Source organism: Bison bison, unplaced genomic scaffold, assembly GCF_000754665.1.
Source record: "Bison bison bison isolate TAMUID 2011002044 unplaced genomic scaffold, Bison_UMD1.0 scf7180017864108, whole genome shotgun sequence".
In the NCBI taxonomy this organism is placed as follows: Eukaryota; Metazoa; Chordata; class Mammalia; order Artiodactyla; family Bovidae; genus Bison; species Bison bison.
The window spans coordinates 1,169,285-1,196,584 of NW_011494680.1; the positions used below are offsets into that span (position 1 = coordinate 1,169,285).

The 27,300-nt window shown below is 39.8% G+C and overlaps 1 protein-coding gene across 5 annotated transcripts in view; it reads right to left on the bottom strand.

Moving 5' to 3' along the window:
• Positions 1-27,300, bottom strand: part of NSMCE2 (non-SMC element 2, MMS21 homolog (S. cerevisiae)) — a 238,495-nt gene that overhangs the window by 96,072 nt on the left and 115,123 nt on the right. For 3 of the 5 annotated variants that reach the window (XM_010838889.1, XM_010838888.1, XM_010838886.1), the window contains one exon: positions 18,080-18,163. The exons of 1 other annotated variant lie outside the window; for it this stretch is intronic. In XM_010838889.1, coding sequence (XP_010837191.1) covers positions 18,080-18,163 — 84 coding nt within the window. The remainder of the gene's footprint in view (positions 1-18,079; positions 18,164-27,300) is intronic. One more of the 5 variants, XM_010838887.1, reaches the window with a different exon arrangement.

A 27,300-nucleotide genomic window follows, 5' to 3' on the forward strand; every position in this document is an offset into this window, starting at 1 on the left:
CCCTTCTTCACTGAAACGTAAATATCAGGACTTCTTTGCAAGCTGTTTGTCTACAGGCGTCCTTCCACACCTTGTGCTCCTTGGCACACATGAAATGAGTGAGACCTCACATGTGGGCTAATACAGCCCTGCTCTGACGCAGCATTATCTGTGTGGTATGGTATACTTGAAAGGAAAGAATTAAACCGTGTGAGAATAGTAAAGGGCTCTCCTAGATCCAAATTCTCATTTTATACAGGAAACTCCAGCCCAGAGAAGGGGAGTGAATTATCCCTGGTCCAGGATCCAGTAAGTGAGGGAGCCCACAGGACTGGAATCCAGATCTACTGGGGATGCACAAAAATGCAGTCGTATGTATTTTTGTTGTTGTTCAGTCATTATATATATATGCAGATATATATTAAATATATATATATGTGTGTCTGTGTATGCGTGTCTGCGCTTAAACACTTAAACACTTAGTTCTGGCCAACTCTTTGCGACACTTTGAACTTCAATCTGCCAGACTTCCCAATCCATGGGAGGCAATAAGATTATAGTTTGTTTACTTTGATTCACTGGGGCTAAATATAATAGTATATAATATAGAGTATATGCATGCATGCTAAGTTGCTTCAGTCATGTCCAACTCTTTGTGACCCTATGGACTATAGCCCCCCAGGCTCCTCTGTCCATGGGATTCTCCAGGCAAGAATCCTGGAGTGGGTTGCCATGTCCTCCTCCAGGGGATCTTCCTGACCCAGGGATCAAACCTGGGTTTCTTTATGTCTCCTGCATTGGCAGGCTGGTTCTTTCCCACTAGCACCACTTGGGAAGCCCTAGTATGTAGCATATTTTATATATATTTATACATATTATATGGGCTTCCCTGGTGGCTCGGATGGTAAAGAATCTGCTTGCAATGTGGGAAGACCCAGGTTCAATCCCTGGATCAGGAAGATCTCCTGGAGAAGGGAACAGCAGCCCACTGCAGTAAACTTGCCTGGAGAATTCCACGGACAGAGGAGCCTGGTGGGCTGCAATCCATGTGGTTGCAAACAGTCACGTGTGACTGAGTGACTCCGTAACAACACAGCACACGTATTACACACTGTTGCACTTACCCCAGTGAGTCAAAGTGAACTGTAGTCTTCTTGCCAGAGCTATTTTAGTGCAGCGCTGCCACTCAGTCGACTCCATCTTTCACCTTATCTTCCTGCTTCCATTCTGAGGCACACATTTGCACACTGGGCTCCCACCAGCGACTAGCCTAAGGAATGACTCTCCAGGTGAAGTCACATTCAAGGGCCCACTCCCTTACACTACACTCTGACTCACCACACCGAGACCTCCTCCTGTTTCTGGACTTGAAGCCTGAACTCGAGAGTATGATGCATTCCAACTCTGGCTCTGGTATAGACTTTGGCCTCTAGGAAGTCACTGCGTCTTTCTGGAACATTTTTAAATAAAATATTTATGGAGTAACTTTCATGGCAAGTATTATGTATCTGCCACCCAACTACAGTGTGATAATAACACCCAATTTTCTAAAAGTGACCAGTACTCTGGTAACTTTATGACCTCGCTGGATCCTCTTAACAAGCTCCCCTCAAAGGATGGTCCAATTATTTTTCCTGTTTCACAAATAAGGAAATCAAGGCTTGGTGAGTTCTCATATTATTTCTTCTATTTTCCAGGAGAGGATGCTGAGACTTAAAGACACTACCCAGAATCCACCTCACAGTAACTAGCTAACTGAGCAGCTCAGAAGCAGCAGAGACAGGATTCAAAGCCTTGTGGGGCTGATTTCAAAGACGCTCCTTAGGAATGAGGCGGCTGAGAGACCACTGACAGAGAGCCCTCTGCTCTCAGCCTCCTTTGGGGACCACTTTAGCAGAAGACAGTCTCCTTGCTCAAGCTCATGCCCTTGTCCTGGGGTGACCGGCATAGAATGGCTGGTCCACAAGGTGATAAATGCCTGGCCCCACGTCCCCAGCTCAGGACAGCTCTGAAGGGTCCTCCATCTTCAGAGCTCCCTGCAGCTTCTGCTGAGGCCATGTCCTCCCAGCCTGACTTTTTCCTCTGCCCAGTCCTCCTTCCCTCCTCTCCCTTCCAGGGGTGCCGGACCCCAGAGCACTCCCTGACAGGCTTCTTCATCCTCATCTCCACCTCAGAGCTGGCCTCCCAGAAAACCTGACTGCAATATCCACATTCTCTTTACTGTGCTGCCTCAGTTGCTTCATCTCTAAAAGGGGAGGTTGGATTCAGTGAACCCAACCTAGGTTTAGTTTTAAGATTGCAGTTGGCACAGGTGAAAAAGGTTAGGAGTCAGAAGAATCTGATTTCTATGATCATCTCAGCCACTTACTAGCTGCATGAGCTTGACCTCTGAGATTCCCACTTTCTAGACTATTAACTGGAATGACATGATGTACCTATCCTTCTATCAGCATTGTTGAGAGCACCAGATTAAAAACTACAAAGCCCGTAATAACATAAGTTACTACTTTCATGATACAGCTTCTCAGGTGGTGCGGTGATAAAGAATCTGCTTGCCGATACAAGAGATGCTAGAGAAAAGGGTTCGGCCCTGGGGTTGGGAAGATCCCTGGAGTAGGAGATGGCAACCCACTCTAGGATTCTTGCTTGAAAAATTCCATGGACAGAGGAGCCTGGCGGTCTACAGTCCATGGGGTCGCAGAGAGTCAGACAATGACTGCATGTTTAAAATAGCTATTACTGTTAAGTTTGTGGAAGCTGCCATAACAGGAGCAGACCAGCAAGGACTAAAATGCCGCTATCCTACAATTCTCTGGGGAGACCCAGCCAAGGTTCTTGGCACTCCAACCGCAAAGCCTGTGGCATCCCTGTCCCATCTGTGTATCACGACGTACATCTCCGTTTAGGGTATTCCTCCAGTCTCAAAGAACTGTCCTTGACCCTCTGCCCGTATATCTCCAACTGGAGGTTACTGCATGGATCACAAGTTCTTCTTCTTCTTTTTAATTTTTATTGGCGTATAGTTGATTTACAATGTTGTGTTAGTTTCAGGTGTATGGGAAAGTGAATCAGTTATATATACATCCACTTTTTTTTAGATCCTTTTCCCATATAGGCCATTACAGAGTATTGAGTTTCCTGGGCTATACAGTAGGTCCTTATTGTTTATTTTATACATAGTAGTATGTATATGTTAGTCCCAATCTCCCAATCTTCTTCCAATAAGGCCTCATGCCTTCTTCTTCATCACTCTTCTATTTTTTCCCTTTTACTGGCATGAATTCCTTGGGAATTTATCTATTTTCTGTCCCCCTAAAACAGAGGATGAGATGGTTGGATGGCATTACCAACTCAATGGACATGAGTTTGAGCACGCTCCGGGAGTTGGTGATGGACAGGGAGACCTGGCATGCTGCATGCAGTCCACGGGGCTGCAAAGAGTTGGACACGACCGAGCTACAGAACTGAACTGAAAACCACCACCAGCCCCAGTACCAAATCTTCTCATGCCCCTGTGTTCTTCTCCAGTTACTTCTCATCCCTTCCCTGTGCCATCTGTGTCTATCTTCTTACTTCCCATTCCTCTATCCACTGATAACAGGCTTTGCCCCGCCTGGTTAAAGTCACTATTGACTTCTCATTTATGCTCATCTTACTGGACTGGTTGATTACATTTGACACACAAGATCACCTTATCCTTGAAGCTCTACTCATTTGGTTTCTGAGTCAACTCTTTCTTGGAACTTCTTGAATCATGTGGCATCTTGGCTCCCTGACCAGGGATTGAAACCATGCCTCCTGCAATGGAAGCATGGAGTCTTAACCACTGAACCATCAGGGAAGTCCCTGACCATCTTTTAAACCTCAAAGTACCCCTAGGGCGTCACCCCTGGAGCTCATCAGTTAATAATTTCTAGTGCCGCCTTTGTGACAGTGACTGGCAAATCTTTATGGCTTGAATCTCCTTTAATTTTTGACTCATATACTCTCCCTTACACTGTCCTGCCCTCCCTGCTGTTGGCACTGGCATCCAGCCAGTCATCTTAGCATTCTAAGTCTTCCTCTGCTCTTTCTCTCCATAGTTACTAGGTATTATCCTTTCTGCCTCCTAAATACGCCCTTATCTTTTAACCCCCTAAATATTTCTTGAATCCATTTTTCCTTTCCCACTCCAACCACTGTAGTATCAATTCAGGCTCCCACTGTCCTTGTCTATACTTCTTCCATGACCATCTAGCTGGTCTTCCTGCTCCCAGTTTTAAAACCCTTAAATCTACTTTCTTAAGAGTGGTAGAAGGATCTGTCTAAAACACAAATCTGATTAGATTGCTCCAGTATTACTTAGGACAATAACAGAAACGCCAAATTGTCTAGTTACAGTATGCCTTCTCTGGTGGCCCGTCACGTTCCAATCCTGGCCCACCTCTCTGGCTACATTATCAGTAACTTCCTACCCCCAGCTTTATGCTGCAGTAACTACTACGTACTCATAATCCCCGTGCTCACCATGCTGCTCCGTGCCTCCACTCCTGGCCACACTGTTGTCCCTTCCATCCAGAACACTGCTCTTTCCCCCCCTGACCTGGCTAACCCTTCCTCACTCAAGACTCAGTTGACTTGTCATCTCCCTGAGGAAGTCTTCCTTGATGGTGCAGGAAGGATTAGGTGTCTCTCCTGAGTGAGCCTGTGACAGTGCATGTTGCCATCACTGCAAATCTAAATTGCTTCAAAATCGCTAACCTCCTTGTTCTGATAAAAAAATCTTGGTGGCTTAACACATTAGTCACATATTTTGCTCACAAATCTTCAACCTGGGCAGGGCTTGGTGAGAAGGGCTTGTCTTTGCTCCACGCAGTGTCAGCCAGGGCAGCTCTCCTGACGCTGGGGAAGCTACTCCCTCGATGGTTCATTCACAGAGCTGACAAGCGGGTGTTGGCTGTTAGTTTCTCTCCATCTGGGTGTTTGATTGGGGCCATTCAGACTTCTTCATGACATGGTAGCTGGGTTCCAGGAGTAAGTGTTCCAAGAGACAGGAAGTGGAAGCTGCTAGGTTCTTAAGGCCTGAGTCCAGAAACTGATACAGTTTCTGGGTGGAAATGGAATGTATGCATGCCTGTGGGCTAAGTCTCTTCAGTTATGTCTGACTCTTTGTGACTCCATAAACTGCAGCCTGCCAGGCTCTTCTGTCCATGGGATTTCCCAGGCCAGGATACTGGAATGGGTTGCCATGTATCCAGGGGATCCTCCTGACCCGGGAATGGAACCCATGTTTTCTGTGGCTCCTCCACTGCAGGCGATTCTTTACTGCTGAGCCAGTGGCAAAGCCCAGAAATGGAACAAACTTCTGCTATAATGTATGGTCACCCAGGCACAGGGCCCAGATTCAAGGGGAAGAGGGTTAGAGTCCTACCTTCTGAAGAGAGGCGTGTCAGAGACTTTGGGGGGGTCAGAGACTTTGGGGGGCCATGTTTTAAAACCACCATACTCTTCTATTGGACCATGAGCTCCTTCAGGAACTCATGGTCAGGCTACATGTTTGCTGAACAAATTTATTCATTTCTGGACCAAACTACCATCATAGAACTTCACATTAACTTGCAACAAGGAGGCTGATTCCAGACAATCCACTTATCATTTAGCAAGAGGATTAAGGCTCAAAGGAAATTAGGCTGAAAGTCTTACAGCACTTTAGAAGTTGGAGGTATTTATTATAAGCTAATCAAATTATAGTCTTTCATTTTACCAAATCAAACCAAACAAAAACCCTGAGGTGCACAGATAAAAGAATACAGCAAAGACTCCATGTGGGTCAGTTACATAAAAAAGCGATTCATTATTTACTATATATAGGAACTATATGCTATTTATTTGCTCACTTTCTTTCCTTTAACAAGTCAGTTAATTAAACCTCAGAGTCTGAATGATAAGCATTGTTCATTTTCTTTCTTTTAAAGGGGAACACTATTTACTTTTGTGAGCTGGGTCCCATTTACAACTATCATCGTAACTCAATCATCTGATGATGCACCATGTGTCTGAGAAAAATGTTCTGTGGCACATCAGTGACTCAAATACTATGCACTGACATGCATCCAGCCATTAAATAGAACAGGGGAGGATGCATAAGATCTCAGTTATGAGGCATCTTTAAACATGACTGACTCAAACACAAGTGTTAACAATAGAGGAATTTGAGTTTGAATCATTAAATTAACAAAGTCAAAGGAAATGAAATAATCTGACATTTTAAGGTTCAAATTACAAACCTAATTCTAAAAGTTGAATTCTGAACAAATTGTTAAAAAATCAGCTTACTGAATATAGAGAGAAAACTACTTATAGCTTTAGAAACACACATTTAGACTTGAAAATATTTAATTTAGTCTAAGCTTTCTGAGGAGTTTTCAAAACATTAGATAATCTTATAGGAGAAGTTATAATGACTATAAATACCCCCACCCTCCCAAATTGGTGGGGACTGTCAATTCACTGAACACACAGAAGCATTCTACCAAGAAAGTAAAATCAGTTTTCCCCTAGGGAATAAACTCCACCACCTCCCCCCCCACCTCAGAATTCTTTCCTGTGTGGCAGAATGCTGAGGAAAGGTAACTTTCTAAATAGTTACTTTACAAATCAGACTGCCTATACAACTTTATTTTAAGCTATCAGAAGGAAGGGCACAACACTAATTGAGCAATTCTCTAGTAAAGGTAAGTCACATGGGATGCTGGTTTCACTAGACAAACTAAGAGGTATATTTATAACATTATCTGCATTCCCTACCCAATGTTTATGCAGTGACTACGTCTTGCCCAATATAACAACTGAGAAAAAACAAGATCCTTAGTAACAGATCAGAGATAAACTGGAAAGAAAAAGAAAAAATCCAAAACTCTTGCAATCCATCTGAAACACACTGTAGGAATTTCCAAACACCCATCCACAAAGCCTGCACCTTTATTGTTTACAGCAGAAAGACAGACTGTCCCGAGGGGTTAATCATTATCACAGTACTTTATGTACCAACTAGAAGCAAGACATTGAGCGCAAAACGGTTTAGAATCTGTGTGTGCTCATGTGTGCATGCTCAGTTGTGTCTGACTCTTTGTAACCCCATGGACTGTAGCCCACAAGGCTCCTCCGTCCATGGGATTTTCCCAGCCAGAATACTGGAGTGGGCTGCCATGCCCTACTCCAGGAGTTCTTCCAGACCCAGGGATCGAACCTCCGTCTCCTGCACCTCCTGCATTGCACGTGGATTCTTTCCACCTGTGCCACTGGAGAAGACCATTCAGAATCTGTGTACACCTGCTAATTCAGATTCTCTTAATAGATAATAGTTCAACATCCTTCAAAACAAGGCAACACGGAGTTCACATAAGCTTAAATAATCTTACAACATATTTGCCTCTTTCAGATGGAACCTGGCTTAAAGAGACGTGGCAGTACCCTGGGGTGGAAAGGGAAGGACAGTTACCACTCTGCCATCAGAAATAGCAATACAAAAAACCCCAGTAATAATAGCTACAGCTGACAGACAGTCTACCATTTGCCAGGCACAATATTAGGTGCTATATGTGTACTTTTATTCCCCACCACAGTCTTTAGATATAAGTTCCACTTGTGAATCCTTGTAGTACAGTAAAGAAAAGCAAGGCTCAAGGCAGTAAAGAGATCTGCTCAAGGGACAGGTGAGGGTGATCTGAACAGCCCAGCTCCGCTCCCAGAGCTTGAGTCCTGAATTTATGAACTGCTCACTCCACATGTAATTGTTCATTTAATTTAGGTACTGCTTACATAAACCATACAGGTGAAACATGTGCTTTTATTATAAAATAATTTAGAAACAGATTCATACAATTGATTTTCAAACCATTAATGACATTAAAATACAGCTGACCCTTGAACGACATGGGGGTTAGGGGCACTGACCCCTCTACCCAGGTGAAAATCTGAGTATAGGTGAATCCATGTAGTTCAAAAATGTGTTGTTTGAGGGTCAACTGTGTTTCTTCAGTTATAAAATGCACCATTATTTTCCACACTAAGCAGAAAAAAAAAATTGCTGCCAGTTACAAGATGATAGTAAGACATGTACCAATTTTAGAAATATTAAAACGTGAAAATACTTGTCTTAAAAACTGATGAGGGACTTCCCTGATGGTCCAGGGGTTAAGTATCCACCTTCCGATGAAGGGGACGCAGGTTCAGTTTCTTGTTGGGGAACTAAGATCCCGCATGCCATGAGGCAACTAAGCCTGAGCACCTCAACTAAAGAGAAGCCCAGACACAGCAACCAAAGGTCCCACGTGGACAGCTAAGACCCAACACAGCCACATCAATGAATATATATATACTGATGAGATACACACGCTGATGAAACGCAGTGTGTTTATTTTGCCCACTTGTTCCTATTCACCGTCCCTTTCCAGTTTCATACATTAGCTTCTCTTTACTTACTTAATGGTTGGTGTTCCCAGAATTAGTTCTGGCCTTTTTCTGCTGATTACTCTCTCCCCCTGGGCAATCTCATCTATTTGCAAGGTTTCAACCACCACCTGGTAAGGATATTGTAGCTGTCTTTCCCCAGATCACATTTGCAATGGTTTACCTCCAAACTGATATTGTGTTAATCTCTTAAACTTAATACGTTAAAAAGTCAAACTCACTGTCCTTATCTAAAGCCTGCTTCTCCTTCCAGGGTCTATCTGGTAGTGATGGCATACTGGAGTATATACTGAAAAAAAGACTTTAGACTACACGTCCAAGTTCAAATCTCAAGCTCTGACACAGCCCCCTGTCAGACTTTAGTCAAATGATCTACTGTTACTCAAAAAGTCTGCTTCTTTATCTAAAAAGTGGGGCTAATAACTTTCAGATAGCAGTAAAGATGAATTCAGCTAATTTATGGAAATAACTATCACATGGTCTAATATATAATAGACCCTCAATAAACAGTTGCTATTCAGCTATTATTAATGAGACCCTCTTCTGCCTAGGAACCTAAGTTGAGAAAGATCCCAGGGAGAAGGGAAAGGCTACCCACTTCAATATTCTGGCCTGGAGAGTTTGATCGACTGTATAGGCCCTGGGATCTTTCTAACCCAGGGATCGAACCCAGGTCTCCTGCATTGCAGGTGGATTCTTTACCAGCTGAGCCACAAAGAAAGCTCAAGAATACCGAAATGGGTATCCCATCCCTTTTCCAGTGGATCTTCCCAACCCAGGAATCACACTGAGCTATGAGGGAAGCCCATTCATAAACATTTATAAGTAACATTATTGTCAACATAAGCCTCACTATTTAAAGATCAAGATTCAGATTGATTTAAAATATAAAAACTAATAAATGTTTGGAAGTAACATGACAAATAAGTGATAATCAGAAGAAATTATATCTATAATAATTTCAGGTGAACCTGAATGCTTGAGCGTAAAAATGAAACAAGTGGGTTATTTTAAATTAATGACTTCACCTGTAAGGAAATAACAGACTCATGCTATAAACATTTCAACAGCTATCAATTGAGATATACCACGTTTACTTTCAAAAAGAGAAGGATAAAAAGAAATTCAAGAGTACTACAAGATTCCAGCATCTCAGTTTTCCGATTAGTTAGAGGGATAGAAAAACCTGAGAGGATGCAGAAGGCATGCTGTTTTGGGAAAATCCACTGTGAGCATCTTTACATTTCCATACCAACAGGCATACATATAAAGTAGTTTTCCTCAATGTTTTTAGAAGTCCATGCCACCTTTAAAGAAACTTAAAAAAAAGAAAAAAAAAAAAAAAAACCCAAAAACCTCAATCCTGCCTTTAATGCTTAAAGTATTTTTTTTTTAATCCCAAACTTAAAATATTAAAACAATGGCAGATTTTGGAGGAAAAAAAAATTTAATTGAAGTAGAACTGCCCTACAACACTGTTGTCCAGGTGTACAACGCAGTGATTCGCTACTTCTACACATTACACAAGCACCACCGCAGTCAGTCTAGTTACCACCTGTCACCATACAAAGTTATTACAGTGTTACTGCCTGTATTCCCTATGCTGTACATTTCATTCCCGTGACTCATTCATTTTGTACGTGCAAGTTTCTACCCCTTAATCTCCCTTACCTATTTCACTCATCCCCTCATACCCCAGCCCTCTAGCAACCACCTGTTTGTTCTCTGTATCTATGAGTCTGTTTCTGTTTAGTTACGTTTGTTCATTTGTTTTCTTTTTTAGATTCTACATATAAGTGAAATCACACGGTATTTATCTTTTTCAGTCTGACTTATTTCACTTGGTTCATCTATGTTGTTGCAAATGGCAAGATTTCATTCTTTTTATGGCTAATAGTCCATTATATTTATTATTCATTCATTTACCAGTGGACATTTAGTTTGCTTCCATATCTTGGATATTGTAAAAAAATGCTTCAATAAACATAGGGGTTTATATATCTTTTCAAACTACTGTTTTTATTTTCTTGAGAAAAATACCCTGAAGTGGAATTGCTGGATTGTATGGTAGTTTTATTTTCAACTTTATTAAAAACCTCCATACTGTTTTCCATAATAGTTGCACCAATTTACCTTCCCACCAACAGTGCACAGGCTTCCCTTTGCTCCACATCCTCGCCTACACTTATTATTGGTTGTCTTCTTGAGATCAGCCATTCTGGCAGGTGTGAGGTGTTGTCTTGCTGTGGTTTTGATTTGCATTTCTCTGATGATTAGTGACGATCATCTTTTCATGTGTCTCTTGGCCATCCGTATGTCTTTGGAAAAATGTATCCTCAGTCTCTGCCCATTTTATAATTGGTTTGGGTGTTTTTGATGTTGAGGGAAACAATTTTTTTGCTTAAAATCTTTGATCAACATAAGCACTGAGTATTCTTGCTTGATGAAAACGTTTGCCTTCCAGCCTAAGTGGTGTACAAAACAAGAAATCGACGTGGACCACGCTGATCAAACCGCTTTGCTTTTTTAGTCACAGATGGAGAAAAACCAGCCTTGTAGATGGAATGAGGGCCATTCAAAGTCCACTAATTTGTTTTGGAGTAAACAGAGAAATATTTTATTTAAAATTCTTCAAAGTGACTTTTCTAGAAGTTATTTTGGCAACAGAATAAAACTTCAGCTATAAACACTTGCCAAAAGGACCTTCCAGCAAAGACTGAATGCAGGTGAGAAAAGTATTCCTCACAAACTCTCAATGGATTTTCAGCTGAGTTGAAAAGCTATCATCCAAATTTGTTCTTCACACAGATTAAGCTAAATTTATCCCCTCCCTGAGCCTTTTTTGTTTTCTTTTTTTTTTTGAGAAATTCAGTAAGTCAGAAAATTAAGAGGCTTGGTACAACTTAATGCTTAGCAAAGTGGACTCTGGCACTAGACTGAGTTGCAAAGCTGGTTCTGCCAATTATTAGCTGGGTGCCCTGGGGCAAGCTACTAAGACTTCCTGTACCTCGGTAGCCATATCTGTAAAATATGTAAAATACTATCTGTACCTATTTCAGATGACTGTTTTGAGCAGTATAGGAGATAGTACACGTAAGGCATCAGAAAAACATCAAGTGCTTGCAAGAAGCACTTGAAAAATGTTTGTGAGCCTTATTAGTACAGCTGAATTTTGACTGCAAACACTTAATGTATGAAGTACTGTAATGAAGTTGGGTTTCACCCCTTGAAGTTTCAGTTCTTGGTATATAAAACTTTGAAAAACATCTTCCAAATGTTATGCTTTGCTGAATGCTTGCAAATTTGAAGCAGTTGCTTTTGTCTTTATTGTCTCAGAAACAGAGTGACGTTATCCTTCAGTTCATAAATCTTTCCAAGCACTTTTCCTTTTGACACGACTGAAAAGGTCTAACAGAATATGTTGTTGTTTTCAGTCACTAAGACGTGTCCAACTCTTTTGATTGTAGCCCGCCAGGCTCCTCTGTCTACGGGATTTCCCAGGAAAGAATACGGGACTGGGTTGCCATTTCCTTCTCCAAGGGATCTTCCCAACCCAGAGATCAAACCCGCATCTCCTGCATTGGCATTCGGACTCTTTACCACTCAGCCGCCAGGGAAACAGAATATGAGGCAATATAAATATTCACTGATTATTTCTTCTCATAGGTTGATTTCAATTTTTAACATTAAAACCTTCAATTCATTTGGAATGTATTTTAATGTGGAATATAAGGGCTTCCCTGGTGGCTCAGACGATAAAGAATCAGCCTGCAATGTGGGAGACCTGGATTTGATCCCTGGGTTAGGAAGATCCCCTGGAGAAAATTCAGATTTAAGTAGTGTCATTAAAGCATTAGTCAATGGTTCCAAATATTTTTTTCCTTGAATAAATCAACTTTCCCCTATAATCTGAAAATCTATACACAATGGAGTATTACTCAGCCATTAAAAAGAATACATTTGAATCAGTTCTAATGAGGTGGATGAAACTGGAGCCTATTATACAGAGTGAAGTAAGCCAGAAGGAAAAACATAAATATAGTATACTAACGCATATATATGGAATTTAGAAAGATGGTAACAATAACCCAGTGTACGAGACAGCAAAAGAGACACTGATGTATAGAACAGTCTTATGGACTCTGTGGGAGAGGGAGAGGGTGGGAAGATTTGGGAGAATGACATTGAAACATGTAAAATATCATGTAAGAAACGAGTTGCCAGTCCAGGTTCGATGCTTGGGGCTGGTGCACTGGGATGGCCCAGAGGGATGGTATGGGGAGGGAGGAGGGAGGAGGGTTCGGGATGGGGAACACATGTATACCTGTGGCGGATTCATTTTGATATTTGGCAAAACTAATACAATTATGTAAAGTTTAAAAATAAAATAAAATTAGAAGAAAAAAAAATTTCACATGTGCTTATTACAGTATTTGCCTATTTCTTATTGTTTTCTCAGTGGAAAAAGGGGCTTGATTACATTGGTTAGTCACTGAATCACCAGAGTAATGCCTTGGTGATAGAAATAAATGGCTGGAAGAGGTTTCCTCTCCCAGCTTCAACAGGTTTAATGGATTTTCTAATGATAAAAGGTACATTATTGAAACAAATGCAAATTTATCATAGGTACAATTCTTTCAATATGCTGGAAGATTTTACTTGCTAATATTTGACTTAAGATTTCATAAGTGTAGATTTATGTGAAAGTGTTCTTAACTTTCAAGGAAAAGACAAAACATGGAATTTGGTCATAAGTCACCCAAGTTTCTTAAAATAAACTAGGAAACGGTCCCAATTTTCCCAAGGTGTAGAACAGATTAGCTAATACAGAAAATATCCATTCCTTTAAGATCAGACAAAATTTAACAATTAATATGTCTAGGATTTTTATGTTTGGGAAGGAAAGGACCTTTCTTTTAATCTTATTTTTGTGTCATTCACAGTTTTGACCATTCTGAGTCCATTTTGGTTATTTTTGCTTTAAATCTACTTTTGGCCATTCATTTTGCAGATTTAATTCATTGTTGTAATCTTAAACATATTACTCTTTTCAAATCCATTAAAAAAAATTCCCTTTGCATCTATGGTTACAAACCTCTTTCTCTTTTTTTTTTTTCTTTTAAAGGTGTGTCTCAGGATAATATTATGGTTAGATTAAAAAAAAAAGTCAAATCCTTGCCTTTTAACAGAACAGTGTAGTCACTGTGTGAAAAGTTCAGGTTTAATTTTAATCTGTATCCTGTTTTTTATGCTTCCAAAACCTCTGCTTTCCCCCTCATTCTTAGCCAACTGATTAGGAAGTTATTCATTCTATTTCTACTCAAGCATTGCTTGACTTGACTTTCTTGATCCTGTCACTTCTTAATTAATGTCAATAAGAAAATAACATTTTTTTTAAATTTCCTTGCACTCTTCCATCTTCCCTCTGCATGCCAAACTACTGAAACATTTTATAATCACAGATTCCCATTACTGTAAGTCTGTCTCAGTATTCTTTTTTGAGAACTCATTTATCATTAGTCTTATGAGTGAGTGAGTGAAGTTGCTCAGTCGTGTCCGACTCTTTGCGACCCCATGTACTGTAGCCCGCCAGGCTCATCGGTCCGTAGAATTTTCCAGGCAAGAATACTGGAGTGGATTGCCATTTCATTCTCCAGGGGATCTTCCCCACCCAGGGATCGAACCCACGTCTCCCACATTGCGGGCAGACTCCTTATTGTCTGAGCCACCAGGGAAGTCCTATGACTTATGACTTAGTACTATATTAACAATTCTTATTCACAATTAATTGCATACCACTTAAAAAAAAACCAAACAAACAAAACCACCCTACTATCATTTCTTCCCCTTATCAGGTTCTTTATTCTTACTACTTATTTGGCTCTTGCAAGTCTTTGCATAATTTCCCCCCTCCAGGGCAAGCACATGACTGGGATATTTTGCAAGTCATTCACTGTCAATGATGATCTCTGTGGTGCTCTTTCAAGATGCCTCAGCTGGCTGTAAAATCTGAGTAACAACCTTTTCCTGTTGATATCTAAAGTGATGCTCTGTTGCTTTTAGCATATAGTGCTACCACTTAACTGGATACAAATTTATTCTCCTTCTTTCATATGGATAACTTCTCCCTCACTTCACTCTATGCCACCCCCACGTGATGTTTAGAGTTTATTCATTTTTAAAATACAACAATTTTGTTAGAATACATTTAAAGAGTGAATTCTTTCATCATTATTATTCTCTTAGTAACAGCTTTCTTGAGATATAATTCACATAGCATAGAATTTCCTCATTATTTATTGCTGGCCACCGTTGATGTCAAGATTCACGATTCCCTTCAGCTAAAGTGGTGGTGAACCTGAGACATTTAATATGTAAGCTTGGGTTATCAGAGGCCTATCTGATAGGCCCTGAAGCTGACTGTTGCTGCCACACGGTGCCTCCTCCCTTCGGTTCCACTGGCTCCATCTTGGAACACACTTTGCATTCTTCACATACTCCTGGCTTTGTCACCAGGTTCCTCTTCTTTCTCCATTGTTTTGCCAGGTCCAATCCTCACCCTTCCCCTCTCATTCTATACACTCTTCCTGGGTAATCTCATCCACTTTGGGGCTCCACCTGTCATCTCTATCAGTGGTTCTCAAGCCCCTCCCAAATACTGTTTCTGCAGAAGCATTCTTCCATCAGTAGCATCTCTCATCAGACACAGCAATTCACAACTGCAGGGACATTCTGAAATCTCAGGAGGTACATTTATAGCTTCAAGAAGCACTTTTCTGGGAACCTTTAGTTGGAGACACATGTTTGCTCCATCTGTGGAGGACACTGTCCAGTCCAAGGGCCTGGGGGTCACGACCACTAGACCTGAAGATACAGATGGTACAGTTCACCACCACATCTCACAGAGCGTCTAACTCAAAGCAGCACAACGAATATCTGCTGAAGGAATGAATTCAATCACTAATTGCTGTGGTTTCCAATTCATACCCTTTCGACTCATCCTCTTCTCTTCATTTGCACTGTCAGAATTTGAGTTAATGTCACGATTACTGTCTACTGACTACTAGTGAAGTCTCCCAGCCTCGAATCCTGCTTCTCCCAACCCATTCTTCATGCTAGAGTCAGTTATCTTTTTCAGTTATAAATCAGTTCTTACCATCCCTCAACTTAAGGTCCTTTAAAATCAAACCTAAATTTCTCAACAGATATATAAGTCTCTAATTCTTTTGACTTTGTACACAGCATTTCTTCTACTTAGAACAACAACTCAGATATTAATGTAAAGAGAATTTCTTGATGCCCCAAAGCTGAATTAAACACTCATCTTTTGTGCTCTCTGAAGTACCCTGTTCTTTTCCTACTACTGTACATATACTGTATTACAACTGTGTGTTTACTTGTCTGTCTCCTCAACTACACTATACATTTTGCTAGGTGGGCTAATGTCCTTTTCACTGAATCTCAATGCCCTGCCTGGAACAGAGACGGCATTCGATGAGTGTCTGGTGAATGAATATCACTAGTGACCACGGAAGTAGGTAACTTTGGAATTTCATCACAGGGACTCTGAACCCAGTGGGATCCATAAATAAATACTAAGAGGCCATAAACACCATGAAATTGTACCCAGCATTTTTTGAGAGTAGTTTTCAGACTGTGTGAAGAGTCAATAATCCTAAAAACTTAAAAAAAATATATCCCTGTTGGAGTTTATTTGGTTAGACAGAAACTTGCTAAAGTGTATTACAAATGAACAAAAACAAAACGTAAATACATAAACACAACACGCAGACACACTAATATACACACACAGAGACTGACTGAATTATATCGAGCCTTACGGTAAATCTTTTATTGGAAAGGGACAAGAGTCAGAAAGTTAAGAGGGCTGTAGCAGGACTGAAGAAAACCAGACGATGCCAGAAAAAGAATTTAGAAAGACAGAACAGAGAATGAAAGGGAAATTCGGTCTACTCTGTCATTTCATATAGGCTCCTTATGTAGCCGGCCTGTGAAAGGTTAGGGCTTTACAAAGGATGTCCCAAGTCTGAAGATATCTGTATAGTTTGGAAAACTGCATCTTCAGCTTGCTGAAATGCTGCCCAACTTCAGCGTAATTCTGTCTCACCAGTCTAGTTGTCTTTTCAGTTCTGTCCAGTGAATCTCTGTCTCGACACTGACCTTTGACAGAAGGAAAGAAGGAAAAAAGGCAGGCACTCGCCTGGGCTCATGAGAAAAGAGACACAGGGAGAAGAGTAAGTCACATGCTCATTACTTTTCAGTTTAATCTTTCTCTGGCTCACTCTATTCCTTTGTCTTTGCTTAGGGTAAACTTTATGTACTTCTTTATTTGCAAGAATCTTGACAAGATACCATGTACTTTGGTAAAGTAAGGAAATATACTTAAATTCTGAAAAAATACAGGCAGTTTTGAGAGTTGTGGTTTTTTTAAAATAAATGTTGACCATGGTTAGCCTCTACTCACTAATTAAACATTTAATGAAACTAGGAAACATGATTTTTCTTTCTTTTTTGGCAGAGGGGAGGTTATTTCCATATAGAATGTAGCATATTATACAGCCCGGTTTGCTTTAGAAGATGCTAACTTCTGTATCCTAAGATTCTGTTACTGATTCACTAAAGCAGGACAAGTACTTCAGAGGTGGGGACAGGCTTGGCTTTGAGAGTTTTGATGCTACCCAGGCTAACTTCCACTATGGACCTCCTGTCGGGTCCTCAGTATAGCTACTGTCTTACTTACATTCAGGCTGTCTCTGGCTGTGAAACACATCTTGTTCACATGGGAATGAAAAATGGACCCTTTCCTCCTCCTCATCATCTTTTATCCAAAGGAAATAAAAGCCAGAGGATGGTAAATCTGGTCAAAAAGCCTGAAAAATTTACTGACTGGTTAAACAGCATCTAAATAATCAGGAATGGCCCACAAACCTATAAAGCAATTCATTCCCATAGTATTCATTTAACATCAGTCTACAAGAATAACTCTGATATACAGAGATAGCAGTCTCATGAATTTTACATGTGCCTTATTTTGCGGCAGAACTCCACTGTATAAAATAGACAAAATTGTGATTGTCAAAACAATAGTTTTAAAGAACCAAGTAAGTCTTAAAGATTCTATATTTTTCTGTCCTATTTGAGATCTTTTTGTCTTAATCTACCAATAAAATATAGATTTTAAATCAAACTGATAACTGAGGATTGCTCTAGGTACCTTCTTGCTAAATTTATAGTGGAATGTAGTGATCAATTATTCTGGCTGGAAGTTGGAGTGACAGGGGAGGAATAGGAGAGAAAGAGGAAAAATTTCCATTTACCAAAGTCCCACCTGATAGTGTACTTATGTAATACAAGAATCAATTTTTAAAAAATTCCAGGATACACTTGAGAGTTGTAGTGAGTTTTGCCCTGTTATCTACTCTGATATCCTTTTTGACAAGGTACTGCTGTTAATGATTTATTGAAATCTGGTTTACATTCCGTTACAGGTAAGCAGAACATGGCGTTGAGAACTTGTGCTTTATTTTTTCCATAGCAGTGTGTGGAATTTTGAAACCCTTTCAAATGCTACTGGGACTGTTTGGAGGAAAGAGAAAGATGAGAATGGAAGAAAAAAAAATTCTATAACCTCGTTCATTGCCTGCTCTACTTCCATCCTTATCCTTAATCTTGTCGAACTCATTGTGTCCTCCATCTTCTTTGGGTTTCACTGCTGCAAGAGAGACCCAGGTTAGGAAGTGACTTGAGTATGACACCAGGATCGATGCTGACAATGAGATGGGAGCCAGAAGTGAAGCCACAAGGGGCTGTGAAGCCAGAACTGGAAATGAGTTGTTGGGGGTTCTCAGCATGTGGCATCTACATAACATCATACATTCCATTTACCCAAATGGGTGTGAAATTCACCAAACCAATAATACTCACCCAGAGGATAAGGGTCTATTATCATTGATACAGTATTATTTGGTACTCTTCAGCTAAAATGCACACATTATTAAGATGTCCTAACATACTACTTCTGGGAAGACCTTTTCTGGTGAAGTGTGGAATGGAAAGGGAACATGGAGCAAGATGACACAGATGGGCATCACCTGGGAAATCCAGCAGTTCGCTCCAACGGATGCCCACAAGGTAGTATTTACCTTGATGAGCCTTGCAGACTCTGATACCCGATCTCACTGACTGGACCCAGGAATGCAGACTCATGCTAACAAAACTCACAAGACACTGATGTATACAAAAAAAAAGAAGGCGACTTTATTATTTACAGTGAACAACAGAAGAATCAGGCATACTGACTCTGCATCAGTCTGATAGTGATGACTCTGCATCAGCCTGATAGTGCATTATCTCCTTGGGAAGGCAAATCACCAGAGGGAAGCTTGGTGCACACGGAAGCAGAACAAGTGGAGTTAATTACACAGGATTCCAGTGCAGAATGGCATGAGGCTCTGCAGCTCTGTACCACAGGGCTATCCACCTGCCACCACAGGTTGGATGCTTTCCTCCACCTGGCAGGTGCTATTGGTCAGACAGTGCTTTGTTAGGTATCGTGACAATTTCATTAAGAGTTTTTCTTTTCTTCTGTTTTGGAGAGAGAGAAAATGCTCTCCTGAGCATTCTTCTATGTTTGTGTATTTTAAAGATGTCAGTACCATCAATCAGGTTAATCAAATCTCTGTGCCCAGAGTCCTTATGTCTCGTAAGATCATGTTGCCTTTCTTGACTTTAATCACTTAGACGTTCATTTCTTAGTTTAATTTTCAGAGAGTATTTGCATTTTTCTGCTTTCTGGGATCAAGAGGGGCACCACATGGTGGACTCCACATTTGCCTACAGGTTCCACAAAGTGTCAGTTAAATTCAAATCAACCTGTATTCACTGTGCCAACTTTACTCCCACTGCTGTGCCAGATACAAAATAATACTCAAAAGCATAAAGAGAGACTCTAAAGAGACAGTGTATCTACTGGATACCTACAGTCCTAAATTCTTTTAAAGGTACATTTATTCATTCATTTTTTACTAGCATTTATAGACCCTATCCTATATATGAGGATTAATTAGATACAAGAAATATAAAGATAAAAATTGTCTTGTTCCCTTTAAGAGCTTACAGTCCAGCAAAGGAACAAGACATTTAAACAAAAAAAAAAGGTACTGTGCCAAATGGTATGGAACCTGGTGGAAGAACACTTTTTTTAATCTAAGGGCAGAAACAGAAGCCATCCTTTTTAATCTGTTTTTTAAAATAAGGCTGTCCTCAGTAGTTGAATACTCTTTCACATCTTTTTTTGTGTATATGAAACACACATAAACTTCTGCATTCCCAAACACATGTATTTTAAAATTTCTGTATCTTATCAATATGTGGAATTTATATATTACACATTCTATTCATAGAACATAGACACACATGCACATATACATTTATATAATGCACATATGTGTGAGATATTATTGTTATCTCACATCTAACTTTTTGTTTTAAATTTTAACACGTACACAGAAAAGTACACAAAACAAAAATGCCTAGTTTAGAAAATAAATTGCCCTACTGAGCTCCCACTAGGTCCATAAACAGAGGATTCTGAGTACCCCAGAAACTCTGCACCACCCCCAAATCACTATGCTAATCTTAATATTAATCATTTACTAGCTTTCTATGTAGTGTTACTACCCAATGCAGGCAAAGTCCAAATTTGCCTGCAGGAGAAGGCAATGGCACCCCACTCCAGTACTCTTGCTTGGCAAATCCCATGGACGGAGGAGCCTGGTAGGCTGCAGTCCATGGGGTCGCTAAGAGTCGGACATGACTGAGTGACTTCCCTTTCACTTTTCACTTTCATGCATTGGAGAAGGAAATGGCAACCCACTCCAGTGTTCTTGCCTGGAGAATCCCAGGGACGGGGGAGCCTGGTGGGCTGCCGTCTATGGGGTCACATAGGGTCGGACACGACTGAAGTGACTTAGCAGCAGCAAATGCCCTCAAGGGAAAAGCAGCGTTAGTTCTGAATTTTCATTCCTTTTGATGCAATGGTAAGTGGAACTGCTTCTTGAATTTCTCTTTCTGATCTTTTGTTGTTAATGTATAGAAATGCAACAGATTTCTGTGTATTAATTTTGGAACCTGCAACTTTACCAAGTTCGCTGATGAGTACTAGCAGTTTCCTGGTAGCAGCTTTAGGATCTTCTATGTATAATGTCATCTGTAAACAGTGACAGCTTAACTTCTTCTTTTCCAATTTGGATTCCCTTCTTTTTCTTCTCTGACTGCTGTAGCTAGGACTTCCAAAACTATGTTGAACAAAAGTGGTGAGAGTGGACATCCTTGTCTTGTTCCTGATCTTAGAGGGAATGCTTTCAGCTTTTCACCATGAAGTATGATGCTAGCTGTAGGTTTGTCATACATGGCCTTTATTATGTTGGAAATATGCACCACTATGCCCACTTTCTGGAGGGTTTTTATCATAAATAGGTGCTGAATTTTGTCAAAAGCCTTTTCTGTCTAAGCTTCTCTGAACTCTTGTTTTTCCTTACAGTTCCTTAAGAGTTTCAGGACTTCGCTCCTCTGAGGATGTTTTCTTGTACATATTCAACAACTTCAATAATTTTCAGCAAGAAAATTGTTCAAATAACTTAATCAGCCATATTTCCAGTAACAAAAATTGGTGACACTTCTCAATTTCTTCCTGTGTTACAGTTCTAAAAATAAATATAGATTCTTATCTACTAGATCCTGACCCCTTAGGGATTATGAGAAGTAAACATCTTTGATTTCCCACAGCATAAAGTGTGAAACACGCAATAAATGCACAAGGACTAAAGAATAAGCGAATGGAAAAGAGAAGGAATATGTAATTATCCTGCCCTTGAAGAGTTTCCATTTTCCTTCTGCGAAGGAAGATGAGATACATATGTATACAACATTTTAACACAATAAAGAGACATGTTTAAAGGAAATCACTTATATTCACTGACATGGACAAATTTCCAAGATACATCATCAGATGGAAAAAGAAAGTTATAAGATGGTGTATGTGTGTAAAATATATCTAAATCTATAGCTATCTCCATGTGGATAAACATGTATGTGTGTACTATGTGCCATGTATATTCTTGCTTATATGCAAGAATATATATTGCTTATATGCAGAAATATGACAGTAAAGACACATAATGGTGGTTATCTCTGCAGATTGGAATTGGGAAGCCAGGAGCAATCTTTTCACTTTCAAATATCCTATGAAATAATTTTACATGAAGCGTATATTACTTTTATAGTTAGGGGGAAATTTTCAAATTATATTCAAAGGCAAACATACCTGACACAGGAAATCAAGAACTAAAAACAGCCAGAAACCAGATCCCAATAAAATGGTTATTTTGAGACATTAGTCTGCCATCTTCTCAGTCTGTCAGCTTTCCGAATAAAGTCATACTTCTTCCCTCAAAAAATAAAAATAGCCAGGAAGACAGATATTACTGGGGAAGGCTTATTTGAAAAGGTAGGACTTGAAATGGATCCTGCAGGATTGGCAGAACATAAGTTAGAGAAGAGGAATGGGGGGAAGTGGCCTTAATGAACAAGAGTTGTGCTGTGATCAGACAGCAGGGAAAGAGTTAGAGTGGCACCCAGAGAGGCCATGAAGAAGTGCATTCACCTGGCTAAAGTTAACTCCAGTTTACACTGAGAGGCAGGATTAAATGGACATAAAGTCAAGGTCTAAAATGGTGAAATGTCATCAATATTGAGTTTATAATTGGGTTGATAGGAAAGAGAAGTCAATACGATACACTACTCGTCAAATGGAGTAGTTTGTGCAGAATGAGATCAAAGGAGAAAGACCCCTGGTAATTTGCAGTGTTAGATTAATAACAATTGGTTGAGAAATGCACAGTTTTGGACTATTCAATTGTTGCAGTGGGTAAAACTTAGCAATACCTTGTTCAAAATCAAAAATGTCTCTACATTTGACTTTAAGGAAGAAAAATTCTAAATAAGTAAAATTTGGCAGAATTAAGTATCTTTAGGGTTTCAAATTGTTTGGATCTATATATTTATCACATTAAGGCCCAAATCACAAAATTATGAGAATCAAAAAAAGATTACTATAAATTCATAATACAAGTGATACTTAAAAATTTTTTCTTCCAAGTAGATTTTAACTTCTGAGTGACATATTACAGCCTGGGGCTATAGTCTTAAAGTGGAGTTTATTATAGTTTTACAGTATTTCAAAAGTTTCAGTCAGATACTTTTCTTGCCTAGCTAGAGGTCAAAAGCTTGAGGATTCTTACACGATAGAAAACAAACTTCAAAAAGCTTAAAAAGTGACCTGTCATACTTCAGACTCTTTACTTTTCTGTAAGGTCACATTTCTGAGGAAGATGACAGAGTTGGTGATTGTGTAACTAAGCCTCCAGAGCTACTTACGACTCTGGAATGTGATCATTGTTTTGCAATGGAGTTGGTCACCATCATATGAAAATCTTGGGAAATAAAATATCTTGTTTACCTGCTAGTTCCTGTCATAGAATAGCTCATTCACACACAGCATTGTATTACTTTAGTCTAAATTCCCAGCCTACCTTGCTTGGCACTAGTGATTCTATCTTAAAAGAATGTTAAGAATATTTCTACATACTTGGAAAGGTAAGCAAAAGAGGGAAGAGGGTCAGGGGAGAGAGAAGAGTGGGAGAGAAGAAAAGAAACGCTTTACAGTAACACAGGAAGCAGGAGATAGGAGAGGACACAGATGAAACTTGGCTCTGAGTTGCTACCTGTTGGTAGAAGGTGGAGCTGAGTACACAGCAGTCCATCTTATACTGTGTCTACTTTGTATGTTCTATAATTAACTGTTCCATAATTTAAAATGTAAAAATGAAAAAGAAAAAGCACATACTTAATTTTTCAAGACTGTCTCCTAACTTGTAACCTAAAAAGGGATAATACAGTACTATTAATAGTACTGCAATAAATAAGTCATCTTTAGAACACTGATTTAAGGGTTTAAGAGTTTCTGAAGCTCATCTGCCCAGCAACAATAACAAAATTTATGCTGGATGATAATCCTTATTCTGCACATCATCCTTACAATAAAGCACTTTCACATTCATATCTCAACCACTCTACACATGAACACTGTGAGATCTGGTGGGTGACATTCTAATTTAGGAAAAACATGAGGTTCAGAGAAGTTAAGTAGATTTCAGTTCTTTCATTCATTCCACAAACACTTACTAAACACCTGTGTTAGGCGAATCTATTCTAGCTATTAGAAATTAAGAGACAAAGAAAATGTGATTCCTTTTTTCAAGAGGTGCATAGTCTAGCAGAGGGGACGGATTTATAAAACAATTACATGGTGATATGGTTTATACTACAACAAAGTGTTTTTCAAGAAAAAAATGTTTAATTATGACCTAAAGTAAGAAATACATTGTATACTGCAACCCAGGATAAACAAACAAGTTTAAGTGAAACAGAAGTTTTATGAAACACAACTCTTTCTATACATGATTCACTCTGTGGTATTTTCTAATCTACCCTATTCTGTATCTTTTCTTTTTTTAATAAAATGCTGGTCACAACCTTTTACAACTGGATTGCTGCTTACAACATCTCATTATTCACTACTGGGTGTGACCTACAGTGTACAAAAGTGTCAGGATGAGTATGATTGGAGTTCTGCGGCAACACAAAAAGAAATATAGACTGTTTCAGGGAACGAGAAAGGTCTGAAAGAGGTCAGTCTCTGAGTACTCACAATACTAAAATGGCAGAACCAGAACAAAGTCTTAAGAGACTTTTTGCTCTTGGAATTATTGTACTGTTGCACGCTGGCCAAAGACACGGCAGCGACAGACTGTGAACTCACTGAAAAGCTACCAAAACAAGTTGTTTTCCTGAAGGGATGTCGGAAATCATTCGTTCACATTTACTACCTCTTTACTACGCGGCACAGCACTTCCTGTCTACTGGCTCATCCTGCTACTACCTGTGAGACAACTGTAAACATCCTGAGACCATGAGGTTTACTCTATGACTAACAGTCCCAGATATTTGTTTCCTCAAATCTCTGGAAGACCTAAAAACAAGAGATCAGGCCAATATGTGTTAGATGTAAAATCAGATACTGTAATTTTTATCAACCACTGATCTAATCTGTGATTTTGTTCAAGGCCTTGATCTTCTATTTCAGCCTCAAAAGTTTGCTGTCCACGCAGCCAGCTGTGGCTGCTGTGTACAGGGCGCAGGGAACAGAAAGGGTAGCAACCATTCATATCTTATGCCGCTGCCCCCTGCCGTCGAAGAGAGAGAGGGGCAAGATTACAGGGACCTGTAGATTTGATTTTGCTTTGTCATTTTGTCCAATAGGAAGGTTTCCATTTTCAGGTACTTGTTCTGAGAATCTATTTTGCACGAAAGACTCATTTTGTGAACCTGACATAGTTCTTTGGGCCTTTTATCCAGTAAGCAATAAAAGAGAAAAGGTGCTTTTCCACATCAACATGTGCTCAGCTTACAACACTGCTACTATTCCTTGGGCATTCAATAAATATTCATCAAGGATATGGATACTGACACTGAACAGAAAATAGACAAAAGGAAGAAAGTTAATTGAACTTCATGAAATATAGAGGAACTACAGCTGTTTCCCATCCCTACTTCCCCAAAGGGAAACATGGTTTGAATATCAAGATAAAAGATTTTGTGGGCTGAAGTACCCTTAATTAAAATAAAATCAAACTGAACTGAACCAAACCAAAAACATCAACCAGCATTTGTGCCTTTAATCACATAATTGTAGGGTCTCAGTAAATTGAAAGTATTCTGGGTTAGGTTTTATAGGTATTAACTCAGTAACGGAGGGTTGGCCAGAAGGAAATGAAAATTATAGTTTTGAGAAAGTCACTGAAAAACAAGCCATTTGTAAGACACTCTGAGCTTTGGAGAATCTCTTGCTTTGGAAGACCTGTTTAGGGCTGATACCTCTGAATATTCTAAGACGTCTAAACAGGTGAATGAACTACAATCTAAAAGACTTTCATGTTTTAGGCTATACAAAAGATTTATTTTAAGAATATTCACTCTTTAATTTAGACCGCCAAGTATAACATTTTCAAAATGCTGTAAATATTTAGTTGAGAATCAAATGATAAAACATTAAAACAACCAACATAAGCTTGGTATCGTTTTCCTTCTACAATCTTTAGGACTCACTTCCAACTTTGTATGAAGCATCTTCAAATGACTGCACTGCTTTAGGTATCTTGGACCCATCACGTCCAAAACCAACTCTAATTCAATTCTACTCTTTTTTCCTGCCAACCTCCCAGAACACCCATTCTTCTTCATTAATTCCAGTAATCCCTATAATGAGTATTCACAGGAAAAATCCACAGGAGAAGGAATTGAATATGAAAACTTTCATATTGGATTCATGCTCAAAAGTATTTATTAAGGGTATGTGATTTTTACTTTTTCTATTTCATATTCAGTGCTCCCATTTCACTTAGTTTATGTCTTCCAATTTCTCTGTCTCTTTTTGTTATTGTTGTTCTTTCTTAAGCCTTTACCAAGCCAAGTTAAAAAGCTTTTGTATACATATATGTATATAGTACAGAGAAGGCAATGGCACCCCACTCCAGTACGCTTGCCTGGAAAATCCCATGGACGGAGGAGCCTGGTAGGCTGTGGTCCATGGGGTCGTGAAGAGTCGGACACGACTGAGCGACTTCACTTTCCCTTTTCACTTTCATGCATTGGAGAAGGAAATGGCAACCCACTCCAGTGTTCTTGCCTGGAGAATCCCAGGGACGGGGGAGCCTGCTGGGCTGCCGTTATGGGGTCGCACAGAGTCGGACACGACTGAAGCGACTTGGCAGCAGCAGCATGTATACAGTATGTATAATATGCATATTTTAGAAAATGTATGAATTTTTGCCTAACTAAAAAAATTATGACATTTTGAGTCCACTTGTTTGACTTCTCATGAACAGAATGCTAGACTTCTTTCTAATTTATATTCACTCAAAACTTTTATATAGCTTCATGTATTTTGGCATCTAGCATTACTGCTAAATGTCTAGAAAATTTATAATCTTAGTGATTATAAAAGTTCTTTCTGAATGAGGAGTGAAACTAATTCAATTCTGAGAATATAAAGAAATATTATGTTGTAAAAAAAACAGGAAATTAACAAGTCATACAGTATCATTAACTAAAGTACAGATTTTGCTCAAATTTCATAAAATTTTATGCTGCTGCTGCTGCTAAGTCGCTTCAGTCGTGTCCAATTCTGTGGGACCCCACAGACGGCAGCCCACCAGGCTCCCCCGTCCCTGGGATTCTCCAGGCAAGAACACTGGAGTGGGTTGCCGTTTCCTTCTCCAATGCATGAAAGTGAAAAGTGAAAGTGAAGTCGCTCAGTCGTGTCCCGTGTCCGACTCTTAGCGACCCCATGGACTGCAGCCTACCAGGCTTCTCTGTCCATGGGAGTTTCCAGGCGAGAGTACTGGAGTGGGGTGCCATTGCCTTCTCCGAATTTTATGCTAGTGACTATTATTAGCTTTCAAACTATATTCAAGACTCCACATTGTATTTAATTGCATTAAGCATACACCTCTTCGAACTCCACCCTGTGAATGAAGTCAACACGAAGGGGCAGTGACTCGCCCGTGCATCGTCGGGAAAAGACCCCCAGGTTCCAAATACCGCTCGACAAGTGGCCTGTCTCCCCGGGAACACCTCGAGAGGCAAGCGGAGTTCCATGCCTCAACCCAAGACGAGGCCTGACTCTCCTGTCCCAAGTCTGCAGGGACCTTGCGATCGGAGTCTGAAGTC